General features: G+C 50.7%; 10 protein-coding genes across 10 annotated transcripts; 4 read left to right on the forward strand and 6 right to left on the reverse strand.

The window, feature by feature from the left end:
* Positions 1 to 139: 139 nt before the first annotated feature.
* N7498_007210 (proteasome regulatory particle lid subunit RPN5) lies at positions 140 to 1,810 on the reverse strand (the record flags this gene model as incomplete). Its single annotated transcript, XM_058454272.1, has 5 exons — positions 140 to 739; positions 792 to 1,280; positions 1,325 to 1,561; positions 1,614 to 1,670; positions 1,724 to 1,810. The coding sequence occupies 5 exons, from the start codon at positions 1,808 to 1,810 to the stop codon at positions 140 to 142; spliced, it is 1,470 nt and encodes a 489-aa protein (XP_058306521.1).
* Positions 1,811 to 2,773: 963 nt separating this feature from the next.
* Positions 2,774 to 4,499, forward strand: N7498_007211 (putative siroheme synthase; the record flags this gene model as incomplete). Its single annotated transcript, XM_058454273.1, has 2 exons — positions 2,774 to 3,095; positions 3,148 to 4,499. 2 exons carry the CDS (start codon positions 2,774 to 2,776, stop codon positions 4,497 to 4,499), a joined length of 1,674 nt encoding a protein of 557 aa, XP_058306522.1.
* Positions 4,500 to 4,836: 337 nt separating this feature from the next.
* Positions 4,837 to 5,620, forward strand: N7498_007212 (CIA30 family protein; the record flags this gene model as incomplete). Its single annotated transcript, XM_058454274.1, has 3 exons — positions 4,837 to 4,877; positions 4,925 to 5,377; positions 5,431 to 5,620. 3 exons carry the CDS (start codon positions 4,837 to 4,839, stop codon positions 5,618 to 5,620), a joined length of 684 nt encoding a protein of 227 aa, XP_058306523.1.
* Positions 5,621 to 5,722: 102 nt separating this feature from the next.
* Positions 5,723 to 8,065, reverse strand: N7498_007213 (putative C6 transcription factor (Gal4); the record flags this gene model as incomplete). Its single annotated transcript, XM_058454275.1, has 6 exons — positions 5,723 to 6,119; positions 6,169 to 6,698; positions 6,751 to 7,747; positions 7,797 to 7,891; positions 7,947 to 7,976; positions 8,033 to 8,065. The coding sequence occupies 6 exons, from the start codon at positions 8,063 to 8,065 to the stop codon at positions 5,723 to 5,725; spliced, it is 2,082 nt and encodes a 693-aa protein (XP_058306524.1).
* Positions 8,066 to 8,979: 914 nt separating this feature from the next.
* Positions 8,980 to 10,161, forward strand: N7498_007214 (uncharacterized protein; the record flags this gene model as incomplete). Its single annotated transcript, XM_058454276.1, has 3 exons — positions 8,980 to 9,243; positions 9,343 to 9,804; positions 9,856 to 10,161. The coding sequence occupies 3 exons, from the start codon at positions 8,980 to 8,982 to the stop codon at positions 10,159 to 10,161; spliced, it is 1,032 nt and encodes a 343-aa protein (XP_058306525.1).
* A 418-nt stretch (positions 10,162 to 10,579) lies between these two features.
* N7498_007215 (60S ribosomal protein eL37) lies at positions 10,580 to 11,126 on the reverse strand (the record flags this gene model as incomplete). The annotated part of the gene is made up of 4 exons (XM_058454277.1): positions 10,580 to 10,719; positions 10,778 to 10,849; positions 10,986 to 11,048; positions 11,123 to 11,126. 4 exons carry the CDS (start codon positions 11,124 to 11,126, stop codon positions 10,580 to 10,582), a joined length of 279 nt encoding a protein of 92 aa, XP_058306526.1.
* A 431-nt stretch (positions 11,127 to 11,557) lies between these two features.
* On the reverse strand, positions 11,558 to 12,946 carry slu7 (mRNA splicing protein SLU7; the record flags this gene model as incomplete). Its single annotated transcript, XM_058454278.1, has 1 exon — positions 11,558 to 12,946. One exon carries the CDS (start codon positions 12,944 to 12,946, stop codon positions 11,558 to 11,560), a length of 1,389 nt encoding a protein of 462 aa, XP_058306527.1.
* A 309-nt stretch (positions 12,947 to 13,255) lies between these two features.
* N7498_007217 (DNA-directed DNA polymerase zeta catalytic subunit REV3) lies at positions 13,256 to 18,364 on the forward strand (the record flags this gene model as incomplete). The annotated part of the gene is made up of 2 exons (XM_058454279.1): positions 13,256 to 13,490; positions 13,542 to 18,364. The coding sequence occupies 2 exons, from the start codon at positions 13,256 to 13,258 to the stop codon at positions 18,362 to 18,364; spliced, it is 5,058 nt and encodes a 1,685-aa protein (XP_058306528.1).
* A 308-nt stretch (positions 18,365 to 18,672) lies between these two features.
* On the reverse strand, positions 18,673 to 22,955 carry N7498_007218 (RNA dependent RNA polymerase; the record flags this gene model as incomplete). The annotated part of the gene is made up of 4 exons (XM_058454280.1): positions 18,673 to 21,896; positions 21,957 to 22,413; positions 22,470 to 22,626; positions 22,732 to 22,955. 4 exons carry the CDS (start codon positions 22,953 to 22,955, stop codon positions 18,673 to 18,675), a joined length of 4,062 nt encoding a protein of 1,353 aa, XP_058306529.1.
* Positions 22,956 to 23,738: 783 nt separating this feature from the next.
* On the reverse strand, positions 23,739 to 27,157 carry N7498_007219 (uncharacterized protein; the record flags this gene model as incomplete). Its single annotated transcript, XM_058454281.1, has 7 exons — positions 23,739 to 24,293; positions 24,346 to 24,462; positions 24,526 to 24,657; positions 24,712 to 26,676; positions 26,727 to 26,821; positions 26,886 to 27,033; positions 27,086 to 27,157. 7 exons carry the CDS (start codon positions 27,155 to 27,157, stop codon positions 23,739 to 23,741), a joined length of 3,084 nt encoding a protein of 1,027 aa, XP_058306530.1.
* Positions 27,158 to 27,472: the final 315 nt, after the last annotated feature.

Genomic DNA, 27,472 nt, shown 5'->3' on the forward strand with positions numbered 1-27,472 from the left:
AGGACTCCCAACGTTGGAACTTTGGGACTGCTCAATGTGAGCAGACTACAAACATGTACGATCTCAACACAATGGTGTAGCGGTTCAGGATCTACCGATTATTTTACAAAGGCAGCTTTCCCATACATTCCCAAACAAATCAGCGAGCCTTGGCCTTCTCCTGAGAGGGCAGGATGCGAGCCATCATCTCTTCCTTGGTGATCAAGTGATCGACCCGCTCCAATAGACCGAGCAAGCTCTTCATATCGCTGCTCCACTCGTTCAGCACGTCGTCCGCATCCCGGGGTTTAGCAAAGTTGACTAGCCGTGCGGGCCGGTCAATCTTAGCATAAATGGTCTTCGAGGTGACCAGCTCGCTGATATACTTCTCCGTCTCCTCCTCGGTCAGATCCAGAAGCTGGGTCAACCGGCCCATCTGGATGCGGGTGTAGTATTTGGCCACCACGCGCACATTGTGCTCGATGACCCGCTTGCGCAGATCCTCCCATCTCCGGTTGGCCTGGTTCTCGCTGGACTGCTTGGCCTCAGCATCGAACACGTCGGTGCCGCAAAGATGAGGACCAAACTGTTCGGCAACCATGGGCCAGCGCATCAGCTCGGGAATGGTGAACAGCTTGATCAAACGGGCCTCTTCGGGGACCTGGGACAGGCGCGAGTCTTGTTGGATGCGGTGCAGCAGGTCTGACTGTTCGTTGTCATATGGAGACAGAACGATATAATAGACGATGCGAGCAAGGGACTGTCACGCTGGTTAGCTGGTGAAAAATATGAGATGGTAGTAAAACACATACTGCACGCAGGTGCTCGGGGTTGTTCTCGACCGCCTCCGTATCCAGGACTTCTCGGTAGTTCTTGCAAACATCGAGGTACTTGTAGTCGTGATTAGCGAGGGTGATTTGCTGGTCGTAGTAACGGAGCTTGAGGTCGGTAACATCGTCGTCCACCTCCATCGGAGGCTCATCCGGTCCACGGGTCTTCTCGCGCTCCTCCGCCTGCTTCTTCAGCTTCTCGATCTCTTCGGCGCTCTTCTTCGGCTTGCGGTTGAAGTACCGCTTGTTGATCTTACGGATCAGAATGGAAGCCTGTGTCCAGTCTCCACGCTCGATACACAAGCCAACCTGCTCCAGGATGAACTCCGTCTTTTCCCTTCGTGTCATCGATCCAAAGGTCTCCACTTGCAGCTCGCACAGGATATCAGCTGCGGAATTAAGGTCGCCTTGCGTCTTCTTGATGTTTGAAAGGATTCGGGTCACGCGGGCTCGCTCGACTTCAACGAAGATCTTGTTCTGTTAGCAGCGTCCAGCGGGTGGGACGTTCGACATACCTTGCCCTCGGTGACTGTCCGCAAAGTCTCAATAACAGACAGCTTGACATCCACGTTAGGAGTGTCATCCAGGAACTTCATCACCGCCTGCACCATCCTCGTCGTGGCCTGCTTAAGCTGGGCATGTTTCTTGGAGAGGAGGAGCACTTGGTCGTTGAGGAGGTTCCAGTCGCCGGATTCCTTGGCGATGGTGACGATGGCGATTAGGAGGCGCGATGTCGAGGCAAGGTCGGAAGCCTGCTCAGAGGATCAGCACACATCTGAATAGTGGAGGATAGAATAATTATACCTGTCGTGTTTGCTTCTCCAAGCCCAACAACTTGTCGATGGCACCCTGGACATCGGTCTGCATAATGAAGTATCAGCCTTGTCACCAACAGCAGGAGATGCGAGTCGCACCTTTGCGAGGGCCTCAGCCTCCGGGATGAGCTTGTCGGCCTCCTTTGTGAAGTCCTTCTCGGGCTTCAACAGGCCGCCGTCGGACATGGTGACGAGTGCGAATAAAGTTCGCTTAGGGTCCGTGAAATGAGGATAGCAAAGGAGAAATGGAAATCAGATGGTACGACGATGTACCGAGGAAGCAATTCGTGGATGCAGGGCAGAAGATGATGACGCCGGAGCTCTGGGGTGTGCTTCCGCCCTTGGCTGAGCTGCCAGCTCCGCTTCACGTGACCTGGTCAACACTCAGTATTCAGTGCAGCAACTTGCTTGATATTCAAATCTGTCTTATTGTATTCTTTTCCCAATGTTCTCTTCAGATCTGTCATAGTTGAAACATAGCTATGGATGTGTGCCAATACTAAAATGTATGGTCGCACACTGTGTCCTCTTTTACTGCTGCAGCACCAAAGTCTAAGTCAAAATTGGGCTGTCTTAGGGAACCTACCTCTATCTCTGGATGCCAATGAGGCTTCCCTCTTTGGTTAGTCTCAGTAAGTACTCTATTCAGAATGGAGTATAAAGTGCAGCGCCAACTGGGACTCAGGCACGTGCTTATCTAAGCCTCGAAATCACGCAATTTTGCTCTAAGCCGCTTCGGGATTTGCAGATGTATAGAAAAATTTCCGCCAAAGTCCTTTGTCAGTCTCTACGAGTGCAGCCAGTTGCTGATATCTACGCTCATAAATCACCAGCAATCTTGACACGCCCCAGGCCCATCCTCTGCAAGTTCTGTGCGGTGGCGCTGCGACAATCGTGAACAGGGTCCTTATCGGGCGTTATCACCAATCGTGACTGGCCTTTTACTCACTCCGGAGTAATTTCTCTTTCTCCGCGGAAACGTCGAGAAGTTGTGCATTAGTCGTGCCAAGAGCCTGTCGAAGCTCTGCTTCAAATATTCGAGCAATTCAAACTCGAAATTCTCCTAGCCCGCTTGTTCTGCAGGCTTGAAGCATTATATCAATCCTTACGATTTGGAGGGGCTGCCCGCATTTTGCGGCAGAAAACACTATGAAAGACGCTTCAAACGGCTCCGGCCTGGCGCCACTGATGACTGCATGGGATGTCGAACATCAGATTCATTTGATCGTTGGAGCCAATCCTCTCGCGGCTGCTCGATGCACGAAAAGTCTCGAGGCCGGCGCAAAGCCCATTATCATTGCGCCGGAGACGGCCGACATGCATTTTACCCTGTCAGAGCACATTCATAATGGCTCTGCGCAATGGGTGCGCCGCGAATTTCAAGATGATGATTTGACCACCCTGGGCAGAGAGGAGGTTGACCGCGTTGTGGACACGGTCTTTGTCACCGTGGGTGGCAACAATCCATCAGGTAGGTCTTCTCGGTCCCACATGGGATGTATCAATACTAATTAGGTTCCTAGCATCACACATCTCAAAATTATGCCGGCGCTTGAGAATTCCAGTCAATGTATCGGATGCTCCAGAGCTGTGCTCTTTCACACTGCTTTCGACTTACACAGATGGCCCGCTGCATATTGGAATTACGACTTCGGGTCGCGGTTGCAAGCTTGCCTCTAGATTACGACGAGAGATCGCTGCTTTCCTCCCCGCAAATCTAGGATCTGCCATTGACCGTCTTGGCGCCGTCAGGCGCAAGCTCTGGGAGGAGGACAATGCTGCTGGACTCGGCGAGCGGGCACCTGAAGGCGACGATGATGACACGGCAGGCCAGAGCCACACTTTCAATACCTTGGTCACGGAAGGTGATGTCGCTGCTGCAAAGACAAGACGTATGCGCTGGTTGTCGCAGATCTGCGAATACTGGCCCCTCCGCAAACTCGTCTCTATTACCGATGCCGACATCGACGCCATTTTGAAAGCGTACTCGTCTGGCAGGGACGCTTCACAAGATGTTGATGGGGTCAATGGTGTATCAAAGAAAGGAAAAATTGTGCTCGCTGGCTCTGGCCCTGGACACCCGGACCTCCTCACTCGTGCCACATACAATGCGATCCAGAGTGCGGATATCATTCTGGCTGACAAGCTCGTCCCGGCTCCAGTCTTGGACTTGATTCCTCGCAGAACGGAAGTTCATATCGCACGCAAGTTCCCCGGCAATGCCGACCAGGCGCAGGAGGAATTCCTGCAGATGGGTCTTGCCGCACTGAAGAAGGGCCAGCAGGTCCTCCGACTGAAGCAGGGCGACCCATATCTCTATGGCCGTGGAGCTGAAGAATTCGAGTTTTTCCGTGGCGAAGGGCATATTCCTGTGGTGCTACCCGGCATCACTAGCGCCATGAGTGCGTCTCTATTCGCAGATATCCCCGCGACTCATCGCGGTGTCTCCGACCAGGTCCTGGTCTGCACAGGAACTGGCAGGAAAGGCGCCGCTCCAAATCCTCCAGCCTACGTTCCCACCCAGACTGTGGTTTTCTTGATGGCCCTCCACCGCTTGTCAGCCCTTATCGAGTCCCTCACTGCATACTCTACCGAGGAATCCACACGCTCTCGAGCCCTCTGGCCGAAGGAGACTCCTTGCGCAATCGTTGAGCGTGCATCGTGCCCCGACCAGAGGGTTATCCGTTCCACTCTGGAACATGTCTGCATGGCCTTTGAAGCTGCTGGCTCGCGGCCGCCTGGCTTGCTGGTGGTTGGTGCCAGTTGCCATGTGCTGCACAACCCGAACGGCCAAAAGTGGGTGATTGAGGAGGGGTTCCATGGATTGGATGAATTGCACGGAGAAGTGGATACAGTATTGGCGCCCCAGGAATGAGATATGATTGGAAAACAGGGTGCATTAGCATGATTCAGAGCGTCGGAGTTTTGACGATCGTGTACATAGACAGGATTCAGATACCCCATAAGCAAATGTGTATACCAGAGCTATTGACTATACTCTATCAACGTGATAAGGTTAAACCGTATTTCATGTTCTTAACTTGAATTTAGATTAATGAAAAGTATCATTCAGCCGTAAGAAAAAAAAAAAAAAAGAAGTATAGATCGATCGATCTACAATGGGATGACGACATCTCCGCACCGACACCGCCTCCACATGAGATTCTCCAAGCATTCAACTTCAACGCATTACACATCACTCAACAAACATTATGGCGCCGACATCTCACCTCCCCCTATTCGGCGGTGTCCGGTATGTCTCCAAATACTAGCAGAATGATCCATCTAACAGCCTCGCAGAGCTTGGAACCCCAAGGACTGGACATCCTCCGACGACCGCGTCCGCGGCGGCGCCTCCCACTCAACTCTAACTTGCTCTCCATCCTCACTAATCGCCAAATTCCACGGCAACCTTGACATCACCGCCCTCGGCGGCGCAGGTTTTGCTTCTCAGCGCACAACAGGCGAACACCGTACCTGGGATTTGTCCGGCTATGATGGTCTCGAGCTGGTCATCGACCACGCGGATAACAAGCTCTACACTCTTACACTGAAAGATGAGATTTTACCCAAGCGTCCTGATGGTCGTGAGCAAAGCACTCTGAGTTGGGAGTATGATTTCCGTTCTGAGGGGCAGAAGACGATTTTTGTGAAGTGGAGTGATTTCAGACCTACTTATCGCGGCAAGGAGAAGAAGGGTGTTGAGCCGCTGGATTTGAAGAATGTGAAGAGGTTTGGGATCATGATTAGGAGGTAAGTTACTTCTTAGCGATTTCTTATTTTGGGTTGGTGTTGACTCTTCTTAGTTTCTTTGGTGAGCAAGAGGGTGACTTCGAGCTTGGTGTTCTCTCGATTGCGGCTCTGCGGACAAAACGCTATTCGGATAACCCTGATGAGGAAAATGAAAATGACGAGTTTGATGAGAAAACTGGTGTTCATGGGCAGAGGAGGCGCCAGGGCTTGTTTGGTTGGTTGACTGGATGTCTTGGGCTTTAAATCCAAAACTTCTGCGCATCTAGGGAATTTCTTCGAAAATTTCGGGTATATACGAAACAAAAATGTTCATTTCCAATTCCCATCCCGCTTCTTAAACAATCGCTATTGATTTGGGAAGTTCACCCACTCTGAAAAGTCCATGCCCCCTGGAGTGGGCATCTGCTGCTCCATCGGGAACAAGCTGCCTCCAAAGCCAGGGTCGTTGAAAAGCTGCTCGGGGAATGGCATAAAGGCCTGCTGTTGCTGCTGAGGAACCTGCTGCTGTGGATTTGGACGCTGGCTCTCGAATCCAAACTCGGCCATCATTCCAGACGGCGAGCCTAGTAATCGGTTGATGACCTCGGAACATCGAGCGGCGAATCGATTGGTGCCGAATGATGGGTGGTTCAGGAGTGCTTTTGTGGTTTCAACGTCCTGTAGCCAGCTTGAGGCGTCGGGGTTTGAGGAATCGGTCATAAGGAAGACGATGGGGATCAGACCGGCTTGGAAGAGGAAGTATCTGTCTGGAATTAGGGACACTCGGATAGATTTGGGGGTGGAAAACATACAGCATATACCACGCTCCTAATCTCGTACAGACATGACTGTCCATGTACTCGGAGATGGAAGCAATCGTCAGCCGCGCGTTCTGCAAACAGCGCATTCGGCACTCTGTCTCACAGGGATCTTCAACTCCTCCATCGGAGGAGATAGACGACCCCTCTGAGCTGCCACCGTGGGGTGCCCAGCGCCGAGCTGCCCAGCGGAGTAGAATTGGGCGGTATATTAGAATGATCAAGTTCCAATTCCGCCAGAGCATGCGGTTGCGAACGAGTGCGAGATTATCGGGATCTGGCTGCGTGGGATGCACGGCAAGAGGTTTTAAAGGATAATGGAAATATGAAGGTAGCTCATTGTACCATTCTTCCATGGGTTTCTGGAGGTCGAGGGTTTCTTCTGGTGTGATGCTAGGGGTGGAGATGAGACGCTGGTAAACGCTGTTGGTCATGAGGTGGAATTGGGCCTGTGCTATCAAGCCAGAGTAGAGTGTTGGGCCGAGTGACTCAGAAGGAAGCGAAGTTGTCGCTGGAGTCAAAGCCTGTGGAAAATCAGATTTGAATTCGCCATTGTGGATTGCTGCGTATACATACGTCGTCTTGAATGTTAAGAACCTGCTTAGCGTCCATAACATTCTCATCTGGCAGAAGAATTGGTCTGCCAAAGGTTTTGGCGGCGCCACTGTCGAAGATAAAGACACCCCACCATAGCCGACGTCGAATTTCCCGCTGGAGGAGACTGATCTTCCAGTCGTGGAACTCCTTATGAAGACCCAGACTCATGGCCATCCGAACAGCTAGCCCTAGATAATTCCAGCCAGTGTTGGGCTTGTTACGTTTTTGAGCATAGTTGCTCAACAACAGCAACGCCTGAACCAGTGTCAAGTTACCGGTCTCAAATACAGATGCCTGCTGCAGAAATGTTCTAGCTTCTTGATAGAATGTAATATCAAGATCTGAACTGTCATCCCCAATACTCCAAGCGCCAAGCGCTAGAATAGTGTTGAGCAGGATCTGCCAGGCTGTGCCGTGGGGACGCAAAGAAGGATCATTAAATTGCGCTCGGAAGGTTGGTTCGTGAACGAAGGGGTAGCTAGAGTGATAGTTGAAGAAATATGCGTCGATAAATGCCTGCTCAATAAGTCCAGATGGTGCGCTGTTCAGAAGCTGTTCTTTGAGAGGCACGCCGCCCGAGCTTGCAGAGCGGACCGGAATGTTCAAGTCGAACCCGTGGTCAAATAGTGCTCTGAGCGGCACGACACTGGACGAGGATCCAAAATAGCCAGCCCCTTCGGGCTTGATCGATAATGCCGCCATTCCGTCTGTCAGGTCGCCAAATGTCAATTCCTTTTCGGCCCAGTCAAACCCGTCAGCCTGCTGCGGTAGAGCCTCTGGGGCGGGTTCTGTTCGCTCTGCTTCAGGTCTGGCTGGAGTCGAATGTCTGGAAGAAGTCTGTGATGAGGGAGCTTGTGGTGGAGCTGCTTGGTTCGATAGTAAAGAACGAAGGGTCGCATCCAGATCTCCCCCGGGGAACAGCCTGCTTAAGGCAGTTTCAAATGATGACAAGCGATCTTCGACATAGGTCAAGTGTCTACCAAATGTTAGAGTCGTCTTTCTTCCGGGGCTGGCTGATCACATACTGCCGCGTGAGAGGACTCCTAGACACTTTCGGACTGTACTTGCATTCCTTGTTCAGCTGCCGGCATTGTATGCAAGTCGGACGCTCTTTTGAGCACTGGGTCATGATTAGTTACGCATGCATGATCTGAGCCTTAAATGAAGGTCCTTACTCTCGACTTCCGAAGGCGACATTCATCGCACTATATGTTATTAGTCCAAACTGAATCAATTGCATGGGAACCCGGTCAATACACACAGCGAATGAATGGGAATCCCGAGTGCTAGCCATCTTTATCGAGGCAAGTCGGATTCTTTAGATCGTGTGTCCAATGCGCTCTGGTCATGACACAACACGGGAGTCATCTTTCATGCAGTCAGTCTATCGGATCTTCCGGGTCTTATCCAGCGATAGGGGTCGCACGACTTCGGGTGCGCGGATGTATAGCACATCCCACGAGGAGATAGGACATGTATATACATCACAGCAGTTGGACAATAACGTTGCATCTGGCATAGGGGAACTCACTATTCGCGCTAAAGCGAACATCCATCCGCTTCGAGCGGCAGATTTGCAATGCGATGAGAAGATGAAACGGATGCCACATTCAACGCTCCCCTCAATGGTGGGGAAATGGTCATGTGATGCGCGGAAAAAATCCCATTAGTGCCTAAGGCAGAGAACCGCATTGGGCATTTACTACTTGTTATTCGATTTTACAGTGATTGTTTTGAGGATTTATGAGCATTGAATGCTGTTTGGTAGTAGCTATTTCTGATTGGTCTGTGGAAAATAGAGCGGCAAATGTGATTCCTTTTCTGCACTTAGTTGAAAAGGTATATATTCCGTCATACCCTTGTGTTCCCAAGCTTAAAACTCTTTTTGGAATATCCTGACCTTTCCATTGAAAATCATTCGGTATAACCTAGATAGACCAATTCTTGTCAATAAATCACTTAGATATACGAAAAACCGATTTGCGCACTTGTTTCGAGGTCGCGTGCAACGACTTCGATATTCTTGGCACGGACGTGAGGGCGGCCAATCACGTCCCCGCATACATTTTTTCGCTTTCACAATCACCGGACTCACGCCCAGAAAGCGAGGAAATACAAGGTTTTCAGGAGCAGAGAAGCTTCAGTGGAAGATACGAAAGCATCGGAAAGGTCTTTTCGACATCAAAACCGAACAACTGAGGCGCAATCATGCCCTCTCAACCCCCGCTTCCGCCCCTCCTCACGCCGTATCTATCAAGCCAGCCGGAGTCCTCACTCACACTAGTCTCCTCTATACTGGGCGCAACATCAAATTGGCTAGTACTGAGGTTTCTTCACGCATCATTGAGCGCTTCATCAAACTCCAATGCTTCATTTGGACTGGAAGAGTCGCATAATGGCTCCAAGAAGAAGGTCGTGCTTGTGAGCTTTTTGCGCAGTTGGGAGTTCTGGAGAGCAGAAGCCAAGCGATTGGTGAGTATCAGCAGGATAGTCGTTGTTGATGATGATTGGACATTGATTCTGAAATTGATATCATACATCATTTGTACGTATCGAACTAACACCGACTAGGGCCTTGATCTTGCTCGCCTGGCAGGTCAAAAACAATTTGCATTCGTGGACGGTTTATCAGAGCTGTTCTGTGCTCCACAGGCAGAAACTGCAGCAACAATTGCTCCTCCCAACGCAGGCAGTCCAGCACGCACAACTCTCCCTCTTCGGCCTCAACCTGGTGCTGTGCCTGGGAGAGGACCATCATCAGTGGCACCAGTACCGAATAACAGCTATGCAGCTCGCAGCCAGTCTGAGCTAGGCATTGCGAAGAAACTCCATTTCTCTGGACGCGGCATTGGCGCCCTCGATGCACTGGAGAGGGACATTGCACTGGTGATTCAACAGCAAAGGAGCACTATGGACGATAGCGACGAGTTACTGCTTATCATCGACCAACCGGACTTCCTACTCGCCGCTACGGGCCCAGTTATGGGGATTGGAGCTACAGAAATGGCGGAGTGGCTGTCCGCTCTACAGCAGGTAAGTCCTCACGTATCTAAAAGGACCAGGCCGGGTCTGACATCTTGATAGAATGTGCACGCAACAATCGTCACTTTGGCCGCCGATTCCCCATTGATCCATAATGCATCCACAAGTGGGAATCAGATGGCTGCGCCAGTGGAATCGGAGCATGCAGCATTCGCTATCAGTTTGGCGCATCGGGCAAGGTCGGTCATGCAGCTCCGGACTTTGGAAACCGGAGCGGCAAGAGACGTGAGTGGTGTGCTCAGAATCAGCCGAGGTGGCGGAGCAGACGATTCTCTGGACGAGAGGGAATTGCTGTACTATATCCAGCGGGATGGCGGAGTGACGGTATTTGGGCGCGGAGAATCGTAGATGGGGCTATATGTCAGTCTATTCAATAAAAACAATCTCCAGTAGGACAACCTGGGCCAATTGCCAGATCCCCGTAAGAGGCCAGAAGTAGGAAGAGAGTGATCTTCACATTGAACTGTCACGACATGGTATATTCGCCAGCCATAAACGAGGAAAAAGGAAATTCATGCATGGTTTCCCTTGATTTTATGCCACTTCCACCCCGTGCAAAACACATTCCAAACTTTTCCCGCCCGTTTAATACACCGGGATCGACTGCACACCAACTCCACGGGAAAGCGTTCAATATTTCGGAATTGCCAGTTGCATTTCGAGTTAGTCTATCTCGCAATGCTAGGCCATGTCATGCCAGGATGCCACCCCTTTGTTCTTTTCCAGCCTCTCCGAAAACGAAAACGCGACGCCGATTGGAAAATATTTAAGCGGTCTGGGGGCCACGGGCGCCCTTGGGGGTACCGGTCTGGAAGCCGTTGGTGAAGCGGCGGTGAACATCACGCAGGGAGCGCATGCGGCCGGAGCCGGTGGTCTTGCGGCGCTTAGCCTTCTCGCCCCAGTTGACTATTGCGATGTAAGCCTGAGTTCCAGGAATATCTTCACGGTATGAGGGTATGCGTACACTTGCGGGTCTTAGCAGAAGGGTAGCCACAGTTGGCACAGGTGGACTTCTGGATGTGGAAGGACCGCTTGCCTATTGTCGTTAAAGAACCCGGTCAGTAATCGTGTCCGAGATAAAAATATCCAGCCGTGGTATCCGAGTCGCCCATTTCCATCCTCGATGTATGCTTGCGATTTCGGGACCGGATCAAGGATTGTAGAATACTAACCACAGCGGCGGCACAGAGTGTGCGTCTTGTTGTGGCGCTTTCCGAAGCTGGAGGTACCCTTAGCTGTGGTGGTTGTTAGTTTCGATCGTTTCGACGGTGCGGAGATTCGCGGTGCGAGGATTCGACATCGAACGTACTCATCTTGAATTAAGGGAACTGCAGGGAAAAAAGGATCAGTAAAGAGGGTCAAGTAGAAGGCGCAAAATGCACGGGGACAGCATGCGAACGTACCTGGCAATTCCGTTGAAGGGCTGTTGTCGGTGTCGTCGTCGCTAGGCGTATCGAAACTTCCCGCTGGGTGGTGATGTGTCGGCTAAGCGAGAGTGGGTGTGTCACGGGGACACCAGGGCACAAACCCTGTCCCGTGACCCAAGGTCATGTGATGAACGAGGGCGGGCCATGCAAACCACGTGATACAGATCTGGATCGAACTAAACGACTGGCGATCGCAAATGGCATCCACTACCTTTGATTTAGAGAAACAAGTTCAATTTGATTTGATACATTGACCTATGCAGAAAAGAAGGGGGTATTTTGGTACAACTGAACGCCAGAAGCAGTGCATGCTGAAATTATTCATCGTCTTTCCCAATGAAGTTGGCCATCGGATCATCCGCAGCCAGCCTACTGCGCTTGTACGATTCCATTTCTTCCTCGGTGATCCCAGACTTCAACTCTTCGATAGTCCGTTTCTTCCCATTCGCAGATTCCTGATCTTGCCCACGGGCACTGACGGGCTCGGGGTCGAGAGTTTCTTGGTTGGGTTCCTCGTCGCCCCCGGCCAGCATCAGCATGTTGCCCTCTTCTTCAAAAGCCTTCTTTCCGTCTTCGCCGGTACAATAGCTGTTCTTCACTGTGGAGTAACAGCATGCATAACCCCACTTGAACTCGTACCACCAACTGCCAAAGACTGAAGTATGGTTGTTGGGTAACACATCTTCAGGATACTTGGACTTAGTAGCATTCTTGGGTGCACCCTTGATAGCGCCACTCTCATCGTACTCAACGAATCGTTCGTTCTCGATGACCATGGTGTCTCGTAAAGGTGTCGGCTGAAGATGTTCACTGCCCCCGTATTTCTCCAAAAGGGCCTTGCGGTGGGCTTGGCGTTTAGCATCACCCTCCTGCATTTCTTTCTTCCGGAGCACCTCTCCGGATGTCGGATTCGCTTGAAGATGAATCTGTGCCATGCCCTTCTCTTGAGAGTCCCAGGCGTACTTCTGAGCCTTTTCAAACTCAGCCGCATCGCCGGAAGCCCGGATAAAGTTCTCTTCAGCCACAAGAGCAGAGGCCTGGTCTTCTTGTGCACCCATATCCACCATCCGTCGAGTCTTCGGATCATATTTCGCAGAATCAAGATCGAGGTTGAGCAGATATTTGGCGGTATCTTCTCGGATACGCAGGTTGCGCGTAGCGGTGCTTTGTTGCCGGCCCATGTCAGATTCTTCGGCGTATCGTATGTCTTCCTCCAGAGCCTCATCGCCGTCTTCCCTATCCATAAGCTTCTTGAGATCCGCGCCTTCCTTTGCTGTGCGCTTCATTGATTCTAGCTCTTCATATTCGTCGACGACTTGGCGATACTCGCTGGCGTCGTAGCCGTTCCACCGATCTCTTTTGGCATCCCAACCCATGTCCACCTTTTGGAGGACCTCGTCCGCTTGAATGTCCTTTCCAGTCCACCTGGCACCCTGCTTTCGGGGTCGACTCAAGCATTCTTTGGTCTTATGGGTCATTGCGCCGCAGTTCTCGCATGCGCCTTTGCGATATTTGGTCGCTGCTGGACCCGCGCGTTTTCCTCTGTCGTACCATTTGGACTGATCTTGGGTTGTCTTGTTGAGACGCTGGTGCTCTAGGTAGTCGTTGCCTGAATCATCATCGACGTAGAACGGCTTTTTCGAGATGAAGGAGGGAATGTATTCGTTGCGCTCCTTCGACGCCACATCGACCGGTTTGCGCGACATAATGATGATGATGACAGCGAAGAGATATAAACAGGCCGACTGCTGATAAGAGGATGGTTATGCAGAGAAAGACTCAAAGAGCTCTCATCAAATCAAAGAGAGTGAGGCAAGAGCGAAGCAAAAAGCCCGAGGTTGGCGATAAGCTTGCCACGTGACCAGGCGTATCGGCCGCGTTGTGTAATGCGGTCGCATACCTCGATTCCCGACGGAGGCGCGTTGCTCTCGCCAACCGGACATGTTTTCCTGACAGACCCCTCCGGATCTCCTACGAAATGTCGCTGATGCCACTGGCTGAGACAAACCAGCCTGATGGAGCCCTTTCGTGTGCGCCTCAACTGCATCGATCACTACCAAGCGACCGCGTCGGAGCTGGACCCTGCGCTGCCCTTTCGAGATGGTGCCTCTGAAAAGAATTTCAGGCCAAAGGTGCCTGTGATACGGGTGTTTGGAGCGACTGAAACCGGTCAGCGAGTATGCGTTCATGTTCATGGCGCATTTCCCTATCTGTATATCGAATACAATGGTTCTTTGGCACCCGAAGCAGGTCAGTACAATATGAGCGAAATAATAAGCTCTCAACTAATCCTCTGTCTAGTAAACTCCGCAATCCGCACCCTTCACCTCTCAATTGATCATGCCATGGCAGTCGCCTATCGTCGCAACGCCTACGACCGAAAAACCGCATACGTAGCTCATATTACCTTGGTCAAAGGGATCCCCTTCTATGGGTATCATGTCGGCTACCGGTCCTTCTTCAAGATATACCTTCTCAACCCTTTCTGTAGCACCCGATTGGCCAATCTTCTCCACCAGGGTGCGGTGATGAAACGACCTTTGCAGCCATACGAAAGCCATATCCAATTCGTTCCTCAGTGGATGTGTGATTACAACTTATATGGGTGCTCATACATGGACTGCGCAAAGGTGAAGTTTCGATCACCAGTACCGGAATATTTGGAGCTGGGCAGCCTGGATCATCGATGGCATGACCGCTCCATTCGCCCCGAGGACGTACTCGATGACCCGGCTCTCCAGAAGCAGAGCCACTGCCCCTTGGAAGTGGATGTCTGCGTGGAGGACATTCTCAACCGGTCTGATATCAAGGAACGCCCCTTGCATCATGACTTTTCAGAGCTTTTGAGACCTGTTGCCTTCAACGAACGACTGGTTCCAAGCGTGGCAGGACTGTGGCAGGATGAGACCCGGCGGCGGAAGAAGCGAATGGGAATCACCGACCCCGGCAGCACACCGTTTAGCCCCGAAGAACTGATTTCGATGTCTGCCGACCCTAGAAATCAATCAAAGGGAGGCTGGGTACATGAGGATGAGTTTCAGCAGATGGCCTTCCAAATTGCAGACGAAGAACGAAGGGCAGAAGATGACAAGGAGACGTCCTTTGAAACATTCCTGAATGTGAACCAAGAAGAAGAGATGATCCAAACTGCCTTGGCCAGCGTGGAAGACTTCTATCCGGACAAATTCGACAGGTCAAATCCAAGCTTTGACCATGCATTTGATGAATTGGCCAAAATATCCGTGGATGAAGAACTCGCGCGATCTTCTCAGCCTGATGGGCAGTATCCATCGGATGTCGGAGACAACACAGAAGAGGATGCTGAAGAGGAATCCAGAGGTATTAAGAATAATGCGATTGAAGAAAGCTTCTACGATGGTGTATTCGACGAGTTTCCTCAACAGGACGATGAACCATCTGAGGATCCTTTACGGGAAAATATTTCAAATCTTCCATTGGATGACGTTTATACCAGTGATCCATCTTTCTCGCGACCAAATTTGAGTAACGAGGAACAAGCTATCGAGAGGGACACCAATGGTCCCCTTAAAAGGAGTTTTACTGATGTTGCTCGTTACGACCATCCGTCAACGAAAAAGCCGAGATTCTGGAGCAACCAAGACTTGTCTGATAGAAAAAGTCAAGACGATCTAGCTGAGCAGAACTCGAACCTCCGTCTTGAACCTCCGTCATCAGAACCCTCGTCATCTTCGTCTCAAAAGACTATCCGCCCCAAACCGCATACACCTCCACTTAATAGCAGACTGAACTACCCCGTTGTCAAAGATCCAAATGATCCTCTGACAATTCTACGGTTTAGTCAAGATGCTAGCCAGCCCAAGAAGGGCTCAGAGTCTTCACAGCACCTGCCAAGCTCTTTCCCCTCCGGATCTGCTCTCAGTCCTTTAGGAAATGCAATTGGCGCCGCAACCTCTTCCATGCTTCTATCTTCATCTACAAAAGTAGAGTCGGTTGCACTCAACCCCCATGTTGCCCAAATCAAGACAAGGCTGTGTGACGCCTTCGATTTCCCCGGAAATGCCATTATCTGTCTTTTCAAATTCGCCAGCCCCGGTATGAATGAGGTTGTTTCGACGATGCATGACCACTATCGTCCATCTGTTATCTATCAACAGGCATACTATAGCGACGAGACAGATGTGCCTGAAAGACCACGACAATACGCCGGCCGAGAATTTCGATTGGAAAGCGACACAATTCACTTTCTCCCAGAGTTCGACCCTTCAGCAAATCTCCCGGCTATGTTTGGCAAACAATCACCAATTCCTTTCGATCGAGAAGAGCAAGAAAATATCGACCAGCAATTGCGAGAATCATGCACAGCAAGAGTATGGGAGTTTGCACCCGTTCCCCCTAGTCGGTCCGAAGTTGTCGAGTGGTTTCACAACCTCCAAGCGTCTCACGAATCCACCCCGACCAAGCCTGCGATATCCAAACCTAAACCAGAAGCAAAACCTGAAGTATTGTCACAAATTGAAGGCCCAACTCAAAAAGCCCACGGCTTCAAATACTCCCAAAAGGCAAAAACCACCAGTGTCGAGCACCAGGCTCAGTACATGAGCATAATGAGTTTAGAGGTGCATGTGAATACTCGTGGTGCTTTGTCGGCCAATCCCGTCGAGGATGAAATTTCTTGTATCTTCTGGGGCCTCCAGTCCGAAGACGAGGATATCGAGGTCAACAGCCACTTACCTGGCGTCCACGTTGGGATGATCTACCAAGGGGAAGGCGAGAGACCCGAGTCGAAGATTTCCAAAGCGCTCCGAATCGACATGGAACATGAACCGACAGAGCTCGATATGATCAATCGACTAGTAGATATCGTACGCTACCACGACCCTGACATTATGGTTGGGTATGAAGTTCACAATGGCTCCTGGGGCTATCTCATTGAACGAGCTCGGAAGAAGTACGACTTCGACCTTTGTGCGGAGCTTTCCAGGGTGAAATCGCAGTCTCACGGGACATTCGGGAGAGAAGAGCAGCGTTGGGGATTTGAACATACCTCTTCCATCCAGGTGACTGGTCGACACGTTATCAATATCTGGCGTGCAATGAGAGGCGAGCTGAATCTACTGGGCTATACCATGGAGAATGTTGTATTTCATCTGCTACATCGGCGCATACCTCACTACTCACCTCGGGATCTGACGCAATGGTATCAAAGCGGAAAGCCTCGCAACGTTCACAAGGTTGTGGAATATTTCACGTCGCGCATGCAGATGAACCTAGAAATCCTCGAGGCCAATGAGTTGATCCCACGGACTAGCGAGCAGGCTCGATTGTTGGGTATTGACTTCTCTTCAGTCTTCTTTCGAGGTTCTCAGTTCAAGGTCGAGTCGCTTATGTTCCGAATTGCCAAACCTGAGAATTTTCTGTTGGTATCGCCCAGCCGAAAGCAGGTTGGCCAGCAGAATGCCCTCGAGTGTCTTCCTCTAGTCATGGAACCACAAAGCGATTTCTACACCAGCCCGCTCGTGGTTCTCGATTTCCAGTCTCTATACCCCAGTGTCATGATTGCGTATAATTACTGCTACTCGACCTTTTTGGGGAGAGCAGCCCAGTGGCGCGGTCGAGACAAGATGGGCTTCATCGATTACAAACGACAGCCACGGCTGCTGGAGCTGCTCAAGGACAAGATCAATATCTCGCCCAATGGCATGATGTATGCGAAGCAAGAAGTTCGCCAATCGCTGCTGGCAAAGATGCTCACGGAAATCCTTGAGACCCGTGTGATGGTCAAGACTGGAATGAAGACGGACAAAGATGACAAGACCCTTCAACGATTGCTGAACAATCGTCAGTTGGCCCTCAAGCTGATTGCAAACGTCACATACGGCTACACATCTGCGTCGTTCTCGGGTAGAATGCCTTGCTCCGAGATTGCTGACAGCATCGTGCAGTCTGGACGTGAAACCCTCGAAAAGGCCATTGCCCTGATCCACTCGGTGGAAAGATGGGGTGCCGAGGTGGTCTACGGCGACACAGATAGCTTGTTCGTCTATCTCAAAGGCCGCACCCGTGACCAGGCTTTCGACATTGGGGAGGAAATTGCGAAAGCTGTAACAGATATGAATCCTCGCCCAGTGAAGCTCAAGTTCGAAAAGGTGTACCACCCCTGCGTACTCCTAGCCAAGAAGCGATACGTCGGCTTCAAGTACGAGCACCGGAACCAAAAAGAGCCCGAGTTCGACGCCAAAGGTATCGAAACGGTGCGTCGCGATGGAACACCCGCAGAACAGAAAATCGAAGAGAAAGCTCTGAAGATCTTGTTCCGGACGGCAGACCTTAGTCAGGTGAAGTCCTACTTCCAGCGCCAATGCAGCAAAATCATGCAGGGCCGTGTCTCCATCCAAGACTTCTGTTTCGCCCGCGAGGTCCGTCTCGGAACATACAGTGAGCGTGGCCCACTCCCCGCCGGCGCAATGATCAGCACGAAGCGCATGCTTGAGGACCCCCGCCTGGAACCGCAGCGTGGTGAGCGTGTGCCATACGTTGTCGTCACTGGTGCGCCGGGCTCACGTCTTATCGATCGTTGTGTGGCGCCCGAGGAACTCCTGCACGATGCGCAGCTCGATCTCGATGCGGAGTACTACATCTCTAAAAACTTGATTCCACCATTGGAGCGCATCTTCAATCTTGTGGGTGCCAACGTGCGCCAGTGGTACGACGAAATGCCTAAGATCCAACGCATTCGACGCGTCGAGGCGTCTTCCTCCCTGAGCCATCCGAACAAGGAATTGGGCATGCTCAAAAAGACTCTCGAGTCGTATATGCGTTCGTCCTCCTGCATACTTTGCAAAGCTAAGCTGTCTGATGCCGCCGTGCCTTTATGCAGCGAGTGTCTACACAGTCCACACCTTGCGCTGCTGAATGTTGTATCGCAACTACAGCGGGCAGAAAAGAGAGTTGTTGACCTTGAGACTGTATGCCGGTCTTGCATGGGCGTGCCACCTGGCGACGAGATTCGTTGCGACAGCTTGGATTGTCCTGTTTATTACTCTCGCACCCGCGATGTGGCTCATTGGCGGCATTCTCGGGCTGTACTGGAGCCTGTTGTAGAGCTACTGGAAAAGAAAGGGGATGAGGGATTGGATTGGTAATTTTATACAAGGTTTTTGGAGTTTGGGTTTGGTATTGATATGGATGACCAGGGGTGGCGTTGGAAATACCCTACATTATGTATCTCGCTCTTACAGGTTACAAGTTCTTCGAAAGATAAGAGATCATGATTCCCTCTAATCATACAAAAAGCACGCGCTATTGCAACTAGAACCTTTTTTATGGTAGTCTGTTTTCCGTCACTCACACCTAGTGACGCCTTCCAGTCTCAATTATTTTTCCATTTTCAACGCACCATCGCAGTGTCTTGCTGAAAGCTTGGGACTCTTTGCAAGCAGTTTGCCTTCGATTATGCACCGATCATACCGAGCAACTGCTTCAGCATTGATTGACGGATGCTCGATTCTGATTCCACGATTTCGATCTCATCCGCAATTGTCTCCACTTCATCTGCCTTGTCGTCCTCATCTTCGCGCTCGGAAGTGACCAATGGGACAGCGTTATCATTGCTATCATGGAGACTCTCAACGGAAAAATTAACGTCAATTCTAGAGTCAAAAGTATCGAGAGATGAGAGCTTTTCATGGGTATCGATGGGCACCTTTTTCACTTCAATCTCATCTGCATCGGAACTACGCACGTCTATCTTGGCAAGCATCTTCTCGAATACAGCGTTCGTCATCTCAGTTTGGATCTTTTTGTCCGCACCAGGAGTCATTGCTTGCTCCACCTCCTGCTCTATGCCGAGGAGCAGAGTCTCAGCTTCAGCGTGGGTGTAGATCTTGCCAGAGCTTTGTCCATTCCTGTATGTCTCGAGTTTGGCCTTATGGAACTGACCCGTCGCAATCTTTCCCAGATATTCGTGAAAGACCCACGGGAAGCTAATGAGAGGTAGTACATCTTCACCGTTCGAACCGATCTCATCTTTGAGGTCACCATCATCGTCATAAAGGGTGGGCCCTTCCCGACGCCTTGCTAGAGCTTCAGTTGCCAATTCGTGAGTGACACGATACGTGGCGACCACCAAGGGGGCAATGTCTTCGAGACTGCGACCTCCGACGTGATCGAAGCACCGCTGACGGAACCCATTCCGAAGTGTACTAGCAACACGACCCAGATCCTCATGGAGCTTGTAGTCTCTGAACAGACGACTGTGGTTCAGGACAAATGTCGACCAGACCTCGAATTCAGTTTTGATTTCGAATTGAGCCATGATCCGCAACATCGCCGAGTCGTACTCTTCTTTCAATCGCATCGCAAATTCCATGAAACTTTCGCTGGCTGGGACGAGGTCACATTTCAGAATCCGCGAGTCAAATGGCACTGAGAGATCGGGTACGAAGTGGATGGTCTCTACTGCGTCGTACAGGCGACCCAAGACCTTAGTGGAACGGTAAGTGGATCTGGCTCTCTTCTCCATGAAGTGTGGCCATTGCCTCGGCTCAAGATTCCAAGTCATCTTTGTGGCACGCCCTGTCTTATTGTAGTCGACAGCTGCAGAGTGCATGGCTGCCAGTTTAATACATTTCTGCTCGTGGACGCCCCCGTCCAGGCTGTCCGCCCAGGCCATGTGAGCACTCGCGATTCTAGGAAGGCAGTTATTCTTCATAAAAGTGACGAAAAAGGATGTCATGTCGTCTACTGTCACGTCGCGGTCCAATTCGGGGGCTACTTCGTTGGTGTCTGCCATTGGTTTTGTGAACCACTTATCCTGAGCCGGAATTAGGTCCGGGTCCCACATGATGAGGTAGTCATCTCCATCCAAATCTCCCCCTGAACACATGCTTGCAAGGTCTATATCTCCGGTCTGGGGGAAAACAATCACGTCGATGAGATGTCGCAGTTTCGATACATTCACAGCCCGCACCACACGGATATCCCCAGGGTGAAGAGATGGATTGCGTGCTAGGATACACACTCCTTCGATTACCCGGGGATATCCGCCTTTCTCGAGAGATGAAATCTGAACGAAGACTTCGGGAAGTGCTGCTAGCCTGTCGATAGGAGCAGCGTGAGACTGCTCTGCTCTTTTGACTTTCTCGTCAAACCAGCCATGCAGAGACCCAGTTTCGTCCAAGACACCAAAAAGGTTGGCGCCTTTCTCGATCACGATCTTGGCTTTTTGCTTCAGATACTTGAAGTGCCAGGCCTTCCAAAGGGATAACATAGAGGTGACGAACGGTTCATTGAACCTTCGGAATCCGTCGTGTACCAGATTTGCCAGGGTCAATGTGGTATGATTTGGATCAACGAATCTCTGTAGGAGAGATATTGCCTGCGAGTCATCTGTCATGGCCCTGTTGAAGCTCTGCAGCATTGTGCGTTGCTTCTCGAGAATCACCCCCCTGGAGATACCCAGAGCGTCGAGAATCAGAATCAACTGGCGGTTCAAAGTTGCCAGCGAGTTGGAAGACCAGCGAATGACTTCCAGCCCGCCGTGAGGCGACTCGAACTTGTATTGGCTGGGTCGGATGTGCAACTCGCTGGGCTGAGGATCTGAAGACACAACCAGCATTCCTTTGCACCCTCCAAGTCGGAACTGGAAAGCTGATGGAGGTTCGCCGTTGGTTGTCTTGATATTCAACCCGTTTGTGGCCATTCTGGCCAAGAACCTGGAGATCTTCCCGACACCATCAGAGAAAACGTACCCATTGCGCTCAATATCAGGAATTTGTTGAATTTGGACGACGCAGGCGCCGACAGCCCGGGTAGTGGAAAAGCACTGGCCTAGTCTGGAGGTATGCTTTGCAATGTTGCGGATGTGACTGAATCGACCCATCCAGGCTCGGATATGCGCGGCAGACAGATTTGGAAGAGAGGCAAAGAAGTAGGCACCTTGTTCACGGAACTGCGAGTTGCCGAAAGCCAGGAACTCATAATGACGGCCACCAATGGTGATTCCACATGCTAGGGTTGACTTGACCCGGCTGTAGATTTCGTCGTCTACCTGGTTGATCGATGCCCTGACGGGCCCAAGATACATTTCGTCCGAAAACCGAACTCGAAGGAAACGGTCCACAAACTCAATGTATCTTCTCGTGATGCGATTGGAGGTATCAACCGTGGGGGTGTTGTAGTAGACGGTCGTCGGGGTGACCCTGGCCGTACGCATGAAGCAGCAGTACTCCGGTATTTTCGAATCAGTTACGCCCTTGACGACCTTGATCTTGAAGATCTCCATCGGATCGAGGTAATTGCTTTTGTGGGTCGCAACGTGCTCAAGCAATCTTCGGGCCTTGGTATCCCCAAGGCTCATGAGTCTAACTACAAAGTCGCGAGTCATGTTGAATTCAGACAGGCGGCCATGAGAGATGCAGACCTCGAGTTGGTAGCGCACGGGGAAGGGCAGTTGCACCGAATGCTCATCGGCTAGGTCCCCCAGCATGCTCCATTTTGGATTCATTTGGCCATCGATCCACTGCCACACCGGCTCAGCCTTGCCTTCCACCTCCTGGAAATGGTTTCCGTTTTGTACCAGGATGTTATGATCCTTAAGAACGTCATTGATGAGCGTGCGAGCCTTCATGTTAATGCCGTTGGCGGGCAGTGTAACCCTGAGGACGTTCCAGCGCCCTGTGAAATAAAGGTTAGTGTCTAAATCTCATTATGTACGAAGAGTAAAATATAGTTCACCAAGGTCAATCAGATGTCCTGATTTGCGCAGATTGGTGGCGATGTCCACTCCTCGCCGAACATCATGGATGATGCGGGTTTGCCGCAGCCAGGTATCCATCTCCCTCCAGCTGTAGTCTCCCGTGAACGTACTGGATGGGTCAAGTAACTTGCGGTGGTAGATAGCAGGATAGTCCAAGATTATGAGAAACGAAAGATTCTCAAGGGAGCTATCTTGAGATTCCCACACCTTGTTCAATTGGGAAAAGAGGATCCTCACCCGATAGGAGGCCGGAGGCACGGGTTTGTCATCGACCTTTGTGCCGCGCTGCATTGAGATAACCTCATTGAAATATATGTAGAGTGCTCGCTCCTGCACATTGGCACTAAGCCTAACAGACCTGGCAAAGCTTTTGAGGAGGTGGATGGTAGAAGCATCCCGTTGGACGCCAGCCTCAAACCTGGAAGCACGCAGCTCCTGAATAGGCATATTAGCAACGATACCAAGACATAGAGAGCCATTCATTAACTCACAATCTTCTCAGGGTATCTGATGTGTGCACGAGCAGGGCTTTGCACAGAGTATTCCTGGAAGTTAGCATCGATGCAGACTATGACCCGGACCTTAGCACCCCTATCAAGCTTCACGGTGTAGGGGCCACGTTCCCAGAAAGCGAAGTATGGAGGCGGACTATTACTGAGTTAAAACAGATCAATATATAGCATGCGGACCCCAACGACTGTTGAAATGCAGAGAGCAGAGTCAAGAAAGTAGAGAAAGAGAAACGATCCATACCAAAACCTGATCCGACCCTTTGAAATCGAGTGACAGTGCCTGTCCTCGAAGATGTCAATGGAAACGATGTTGCCCTGGATGGTGAAGGACCTCCACAGCTCGTGGGTATTTATGGTATTCGGGAGATTGTAAAGGGTAATGGAGACGGACGGCCAGCTCTTCCATGCTTGCCCTACTCCACAAGGGACATATTTGGCCACCTCGGGCCGGGAACGTCTGGGCATAATGATTGTTGACTTTTCTCAGGTTCTTGAAAAAGTGAAGGCGAAGAGAAGTGTTCTGCCATGGGTAAATAAAAGGCCATGAGGTTGGTGGAACGCACTTGATTCACAAAAGTAAAATATCATACCTTCTCCGGGCTCCTTTCCCTCTTGGATGTTTATCTAGCTGTGTACGACAAGTTAGTATAGTTTAATAGGGATATAATGTTGATGTTGCGATGTTGCGATGTTGAAAAGGCTTGCATTATCAAACCTTTGATGATGACGATTATAGACTCAGGCTAGGTGTACCTGGAAAGTGGTGTGGTCACGACAGTGAATCATGGGGTACGGCTGAGGATAACGTCTTATAAAAAGTGATCGGCATGCAAGCAATATCAAGACCATGCAGGAGGAAGGAGAAAGAGAGAAGGTGAGAAAGAGAAGAGAGAGGATGAGGACGACGAGAGATAATTAATGGAAGATGAAAAGATAGTGGAAATAGAAGGAAAATAGAAAAAGGTGGGTGTTATGTGGTGGGGGTGTATAGACTGAAACGGGTCTCATAAAGTGTATCACTACATCGATTAGTCGGCGATGTTTGCAAGCGGTCGACGTACGTTGACACCGAAATGAATTCTTTTGGAATGGCGAAGTTGCACCCGACGTTCAATGAGAAAATAGACATTTCGCTGCTAGGTACGTGATAATCAGAGATGAAACATAAAGGCAGTCATTTCTCGCTATGTACATATCATTAAATTCATTATAGATGGAGTCAAGGCAACGAAGAATTGTTTGTAAAGACTATTGGCGGGCTGCCTGATCATTCGAGCCGGAAAATGCCGTGCTGGTAAATATGAAGTCTTTAGAGAACTCTAAATCCATATCTAGGTCAAAGTCCTGGAGATGATTCGCATCGGACTGGCTGTACTTGGAAGGATCGGTCGGTGGTGACTTGGCTGGGCCATTGAAGTCGGTCTCCGCAAGAGGATGACGGCTGGAGGATTTGGCAGTGGGAGGTGGGTTGGGCTTAGAGATTACTGGCGTCTTGGGTGGTGCCTGCGACAAAATCATCGATCTCCGGTTGCCCTTGGGCCGCTTGGGGCTTGGACCTTGGAGGTTGGACGCCAGTGAATCGAATGACTCTGCAAGTTGCGTGGTGTAATCATCATTTTCTGTGGACCGGCTTCGGGGAGCAACATGAGTTGCATCTGTAGACCTTGGGCGATGGTTTTTGTTCGAGGTTGTCGGCTCACATGGTGCAGAGAAGCCCATGACACCCATAAGGCGACCGATATGCTGCTGCGCCTCGGAGAATTCCCGGGCCTTAGTGGCTCGTTCATTGCGCAGTGACTGGATCTAACATTAATGTCAGGAGTGATCTTCAAAGTCAAGACTTCAATTGCCATACCTTCTTCTCTAACTGGAGTATGCGTGTTTCTTTTTCTTGACGGTCTTTGGATGCATTTTGCACGTTAGAATGCATCTTGGCCTGCAGGCGGCAATTTTCTTCCTTATGCTTGGCAATCTGCAAAAAAAGAGAAACGGAGGTTAGAACTGGCTGCATACGTATCGACCATGCATGAAATACCTCTGATTCAATAGCTTGCGAGATCTCGACTTCGTGTTTGTGTGTCAACATCTCCCTCTCCAACTGTAGCTTCTCCTCAGCATCTTGTAATGCAGAGTACAGTCTTTCAACTTCGATGTTCTGCTCCTCCATCTAAACACCATTGGTCAGTGCCTTGATGTGATTGGTGGTATAGCGCAAACATACCGTTGCTTTCACAGTCTCCAGTTCCACTCGCAGATCTTCATTGTCTGTCAACAGACGTTTGACTTCGTCTTCCTTCTGCTCACAAATGACCTTAGTTTTTTCCAGGAGAGACTTGGCCTCTGCAAGCTCGTTTCGCAGCGAGGCAGATGTCTCCGATGATGTAGCCATCTCCTTGGAAGCAGCATCAAGGCTCTGCCGCATCTTCTTGTTCTCAGATTGAAGTCGAGAGGTCTTTTCTTGTAGCTCTTCAAACTGATCATCTTTCTCTGTAGCCATGGCTATGAGATCAAGTTCTCTGCTTCGAGCCAATTCACGCTCCGTATTTAGTGTGTCCTCGGAGATGCGCCGCTGTTCCTGGAGCTCCTGATGCGTGGATTCTAAGGTTGCAGTCAACTCTTGGACTCGACAAGATGCGTTTTCGGCATTTTCCCCCAAGCGTGAAAGGTCATGCTGTAAACAGGAGATCGTATGGGAAGATTGCTCTAGTTGCCTCTGCAAATCTTCACTTTGATGCTTCAGTTGTTCCTTTTCAGCAATATGGTGATCTCGCTCTTGTTCCGCTGACCGCAGGGGACCTTCGACATCGTAGCAGCGACTCTCCATATCAGAGCAGATATCTCCAATTTTCTTCATCATATTATCGTGAGATAGTTGAGCGTTCTGCATGAAGGCTTCTGTAACTCCAGAGCGCCAATCTCGAGTCGAAGTGTGCGTCGACGAGAAGTCTTGCGTGCTGCGTAAGAAAAGGGGTTTTCGAAATTCTTTCAAATCAACCACGGAAAAGGCGCAGCCCTTTTCAGCAAAAGACTTTGCGGCATGATTAACAAAGGACTTCATCAACATAATATCAGTAGTGTTTCCATTTTGCGACAATGCAGCAGCGAAATAGATCTCGAATAAGGTGAGCAAAATTTTGTTCTTTAACGCTGCATATGCGCAGTAGCATACTTCCGAGCCACAGCAATCGTCTTGACTCGACATAACGGGGAACTTTGCAAACAGTGTGGCAATGGCATCTTTTGTGGATACCGAATTGAGCAGTGAAGAGATGACCGGTTTGGAGCCAGTTGACTGAAAGCCCGAAAGAAACAGAGCGGCCAAACGTAGACTCGCCAGTGAGCCTCGATTGGGACTGTCGTCTTTCAAGACATCCATGGTGAACCGGAGGAGTTCGTAGACGACGGATTCATCGCAGATTGCCAATGACTCCGTGAGTCGTGATAGTAGGTGCGGCGGCATATTACCTAGAGCTCCTCGACTATCACTGGAAACAAGCACACGGAGGCCAAGATCACGGATCTGAGAAGGAAGTGCAGCCACAGGGCATAGAGAGACCAAGAATGTCACTCCCATCACCTGAATATCTCGGCCAAGGCCATCCTTGGCTACTTTCTCACACAATTTGGCAATCTTGGACGAGTTGTTGGATATCCAAGTGTGCTTTTGCTCTGGCTCAACTGCATCTAAGACACATATGGCAAGACGAATGCTTTCAGCGGCTTGAGATGGAGCCAAATTGCAGTTCGAAGAGCAGGCAAGGATGACGCGCAAAACAACCAAATCAAGTGTTTTCTGACCTCTCTTGGGACCAAAGAAATGCTGAATGTTAAGAAGCCAAGATAAGGGCTGCGGTCCGTGTTGAGTATGGCGATTGGCGTTTGGGGTCGATGCGATTTGTGCAAATGTTGCCAGGCATAAAAGGTTACCCATGTGGTCGTCGAGGTTGCGCAACGTCTTCGTGAATTCAAGCTGAAGGTTAGACATCACTTCTGAAGGAACTTCATCTAAGATCCGTGGCGATGCCTGTAGGGTGCTCATCAAGCTGTGGAGAGGGGCCACCGTCTCCGCCGATGGCTTTCCTGCCATTGACCGAACCAGCTTTGTGATGAATTGGGCCAGACGAGCGGGCGCTACCACATCAGAAGGGAGTGGCGATGATAGAATGGCACTGCACGCCGGGTCGTACTGTGACAGTCAACTTCCTGGACAATCACTTCATAGCAAGTTGCACTCACTTCAGACTCCCCGACATCCACTGACTCTTGGAGAAAAGTATCCAAAATGACCATATGCCGCTGCAGCAAGGCATCTCGGAAGATCCTCGTGTGAGCTAAATGTTATTAGTGACCATCAAATGGCATCGGCTTGACGTTGGCCGCCTCGGCATCTCTTACCAAACACGGAGATCAGTGGGACAGCCACCCGCGATCGCGATAGGCCCTCAACGAGGATATCGGCCAACGGGCCGGCTTGACAAGGTTTCTGAAGCGCCCAAGAGTCAATTGTAGAGCTCGAGTTTCGCTGGGCGAGGACATGGAGATCCTAAATTTATGTTAACACGCTGTACCAGACGATCAGATCGCGGTCAACGTACCTGCAGGGAGGGCACATAAGGCGCGGTCACGACGCGTTCGATCTCGCGCACGAGGAGAGCGAGCCCAGACATTGCGTCCGTCCGAGTCGCGGTACGTCGTGAGACTGTTGGCGTTAGTTGGTGTCGTCGGTGGTTCACAACGCGGCAAAGTAGTGTTGTCGTGGTTGCCCCCTCAACGGGCGGTTCTGCCACCCCGAGCCTGGCGATGGTGAGGCTCTTCGCGGATGATCTACGCGCGATAGCTCATCCGAAATACTGAAACGTGAGACTATAGGCATAATTGACTGTATACATCACTATATCGGTCCTTGTGTACCTGAGTTGAGCCCCCACAACCCCCACGCCTGAGATCCGCGGAATTAAAGGCGCCCAAGAGAAGAGCCGACT

This window comes from Penicillium cinerascens, assembly GCF_028974065.1.
Source record: "Penicillium cinerascens strain IBT 15544 chromosome Unknown contig_9_segment0_segment0, whole genome shotgun sequence".
Classification (NCBI taxonomy): Eukaryota; Fungi; Ascomycota; class Eurotiomycetes; order Eurotiales; family Aspergillaceae; genus Penicillium; species Penicillium cinerascens.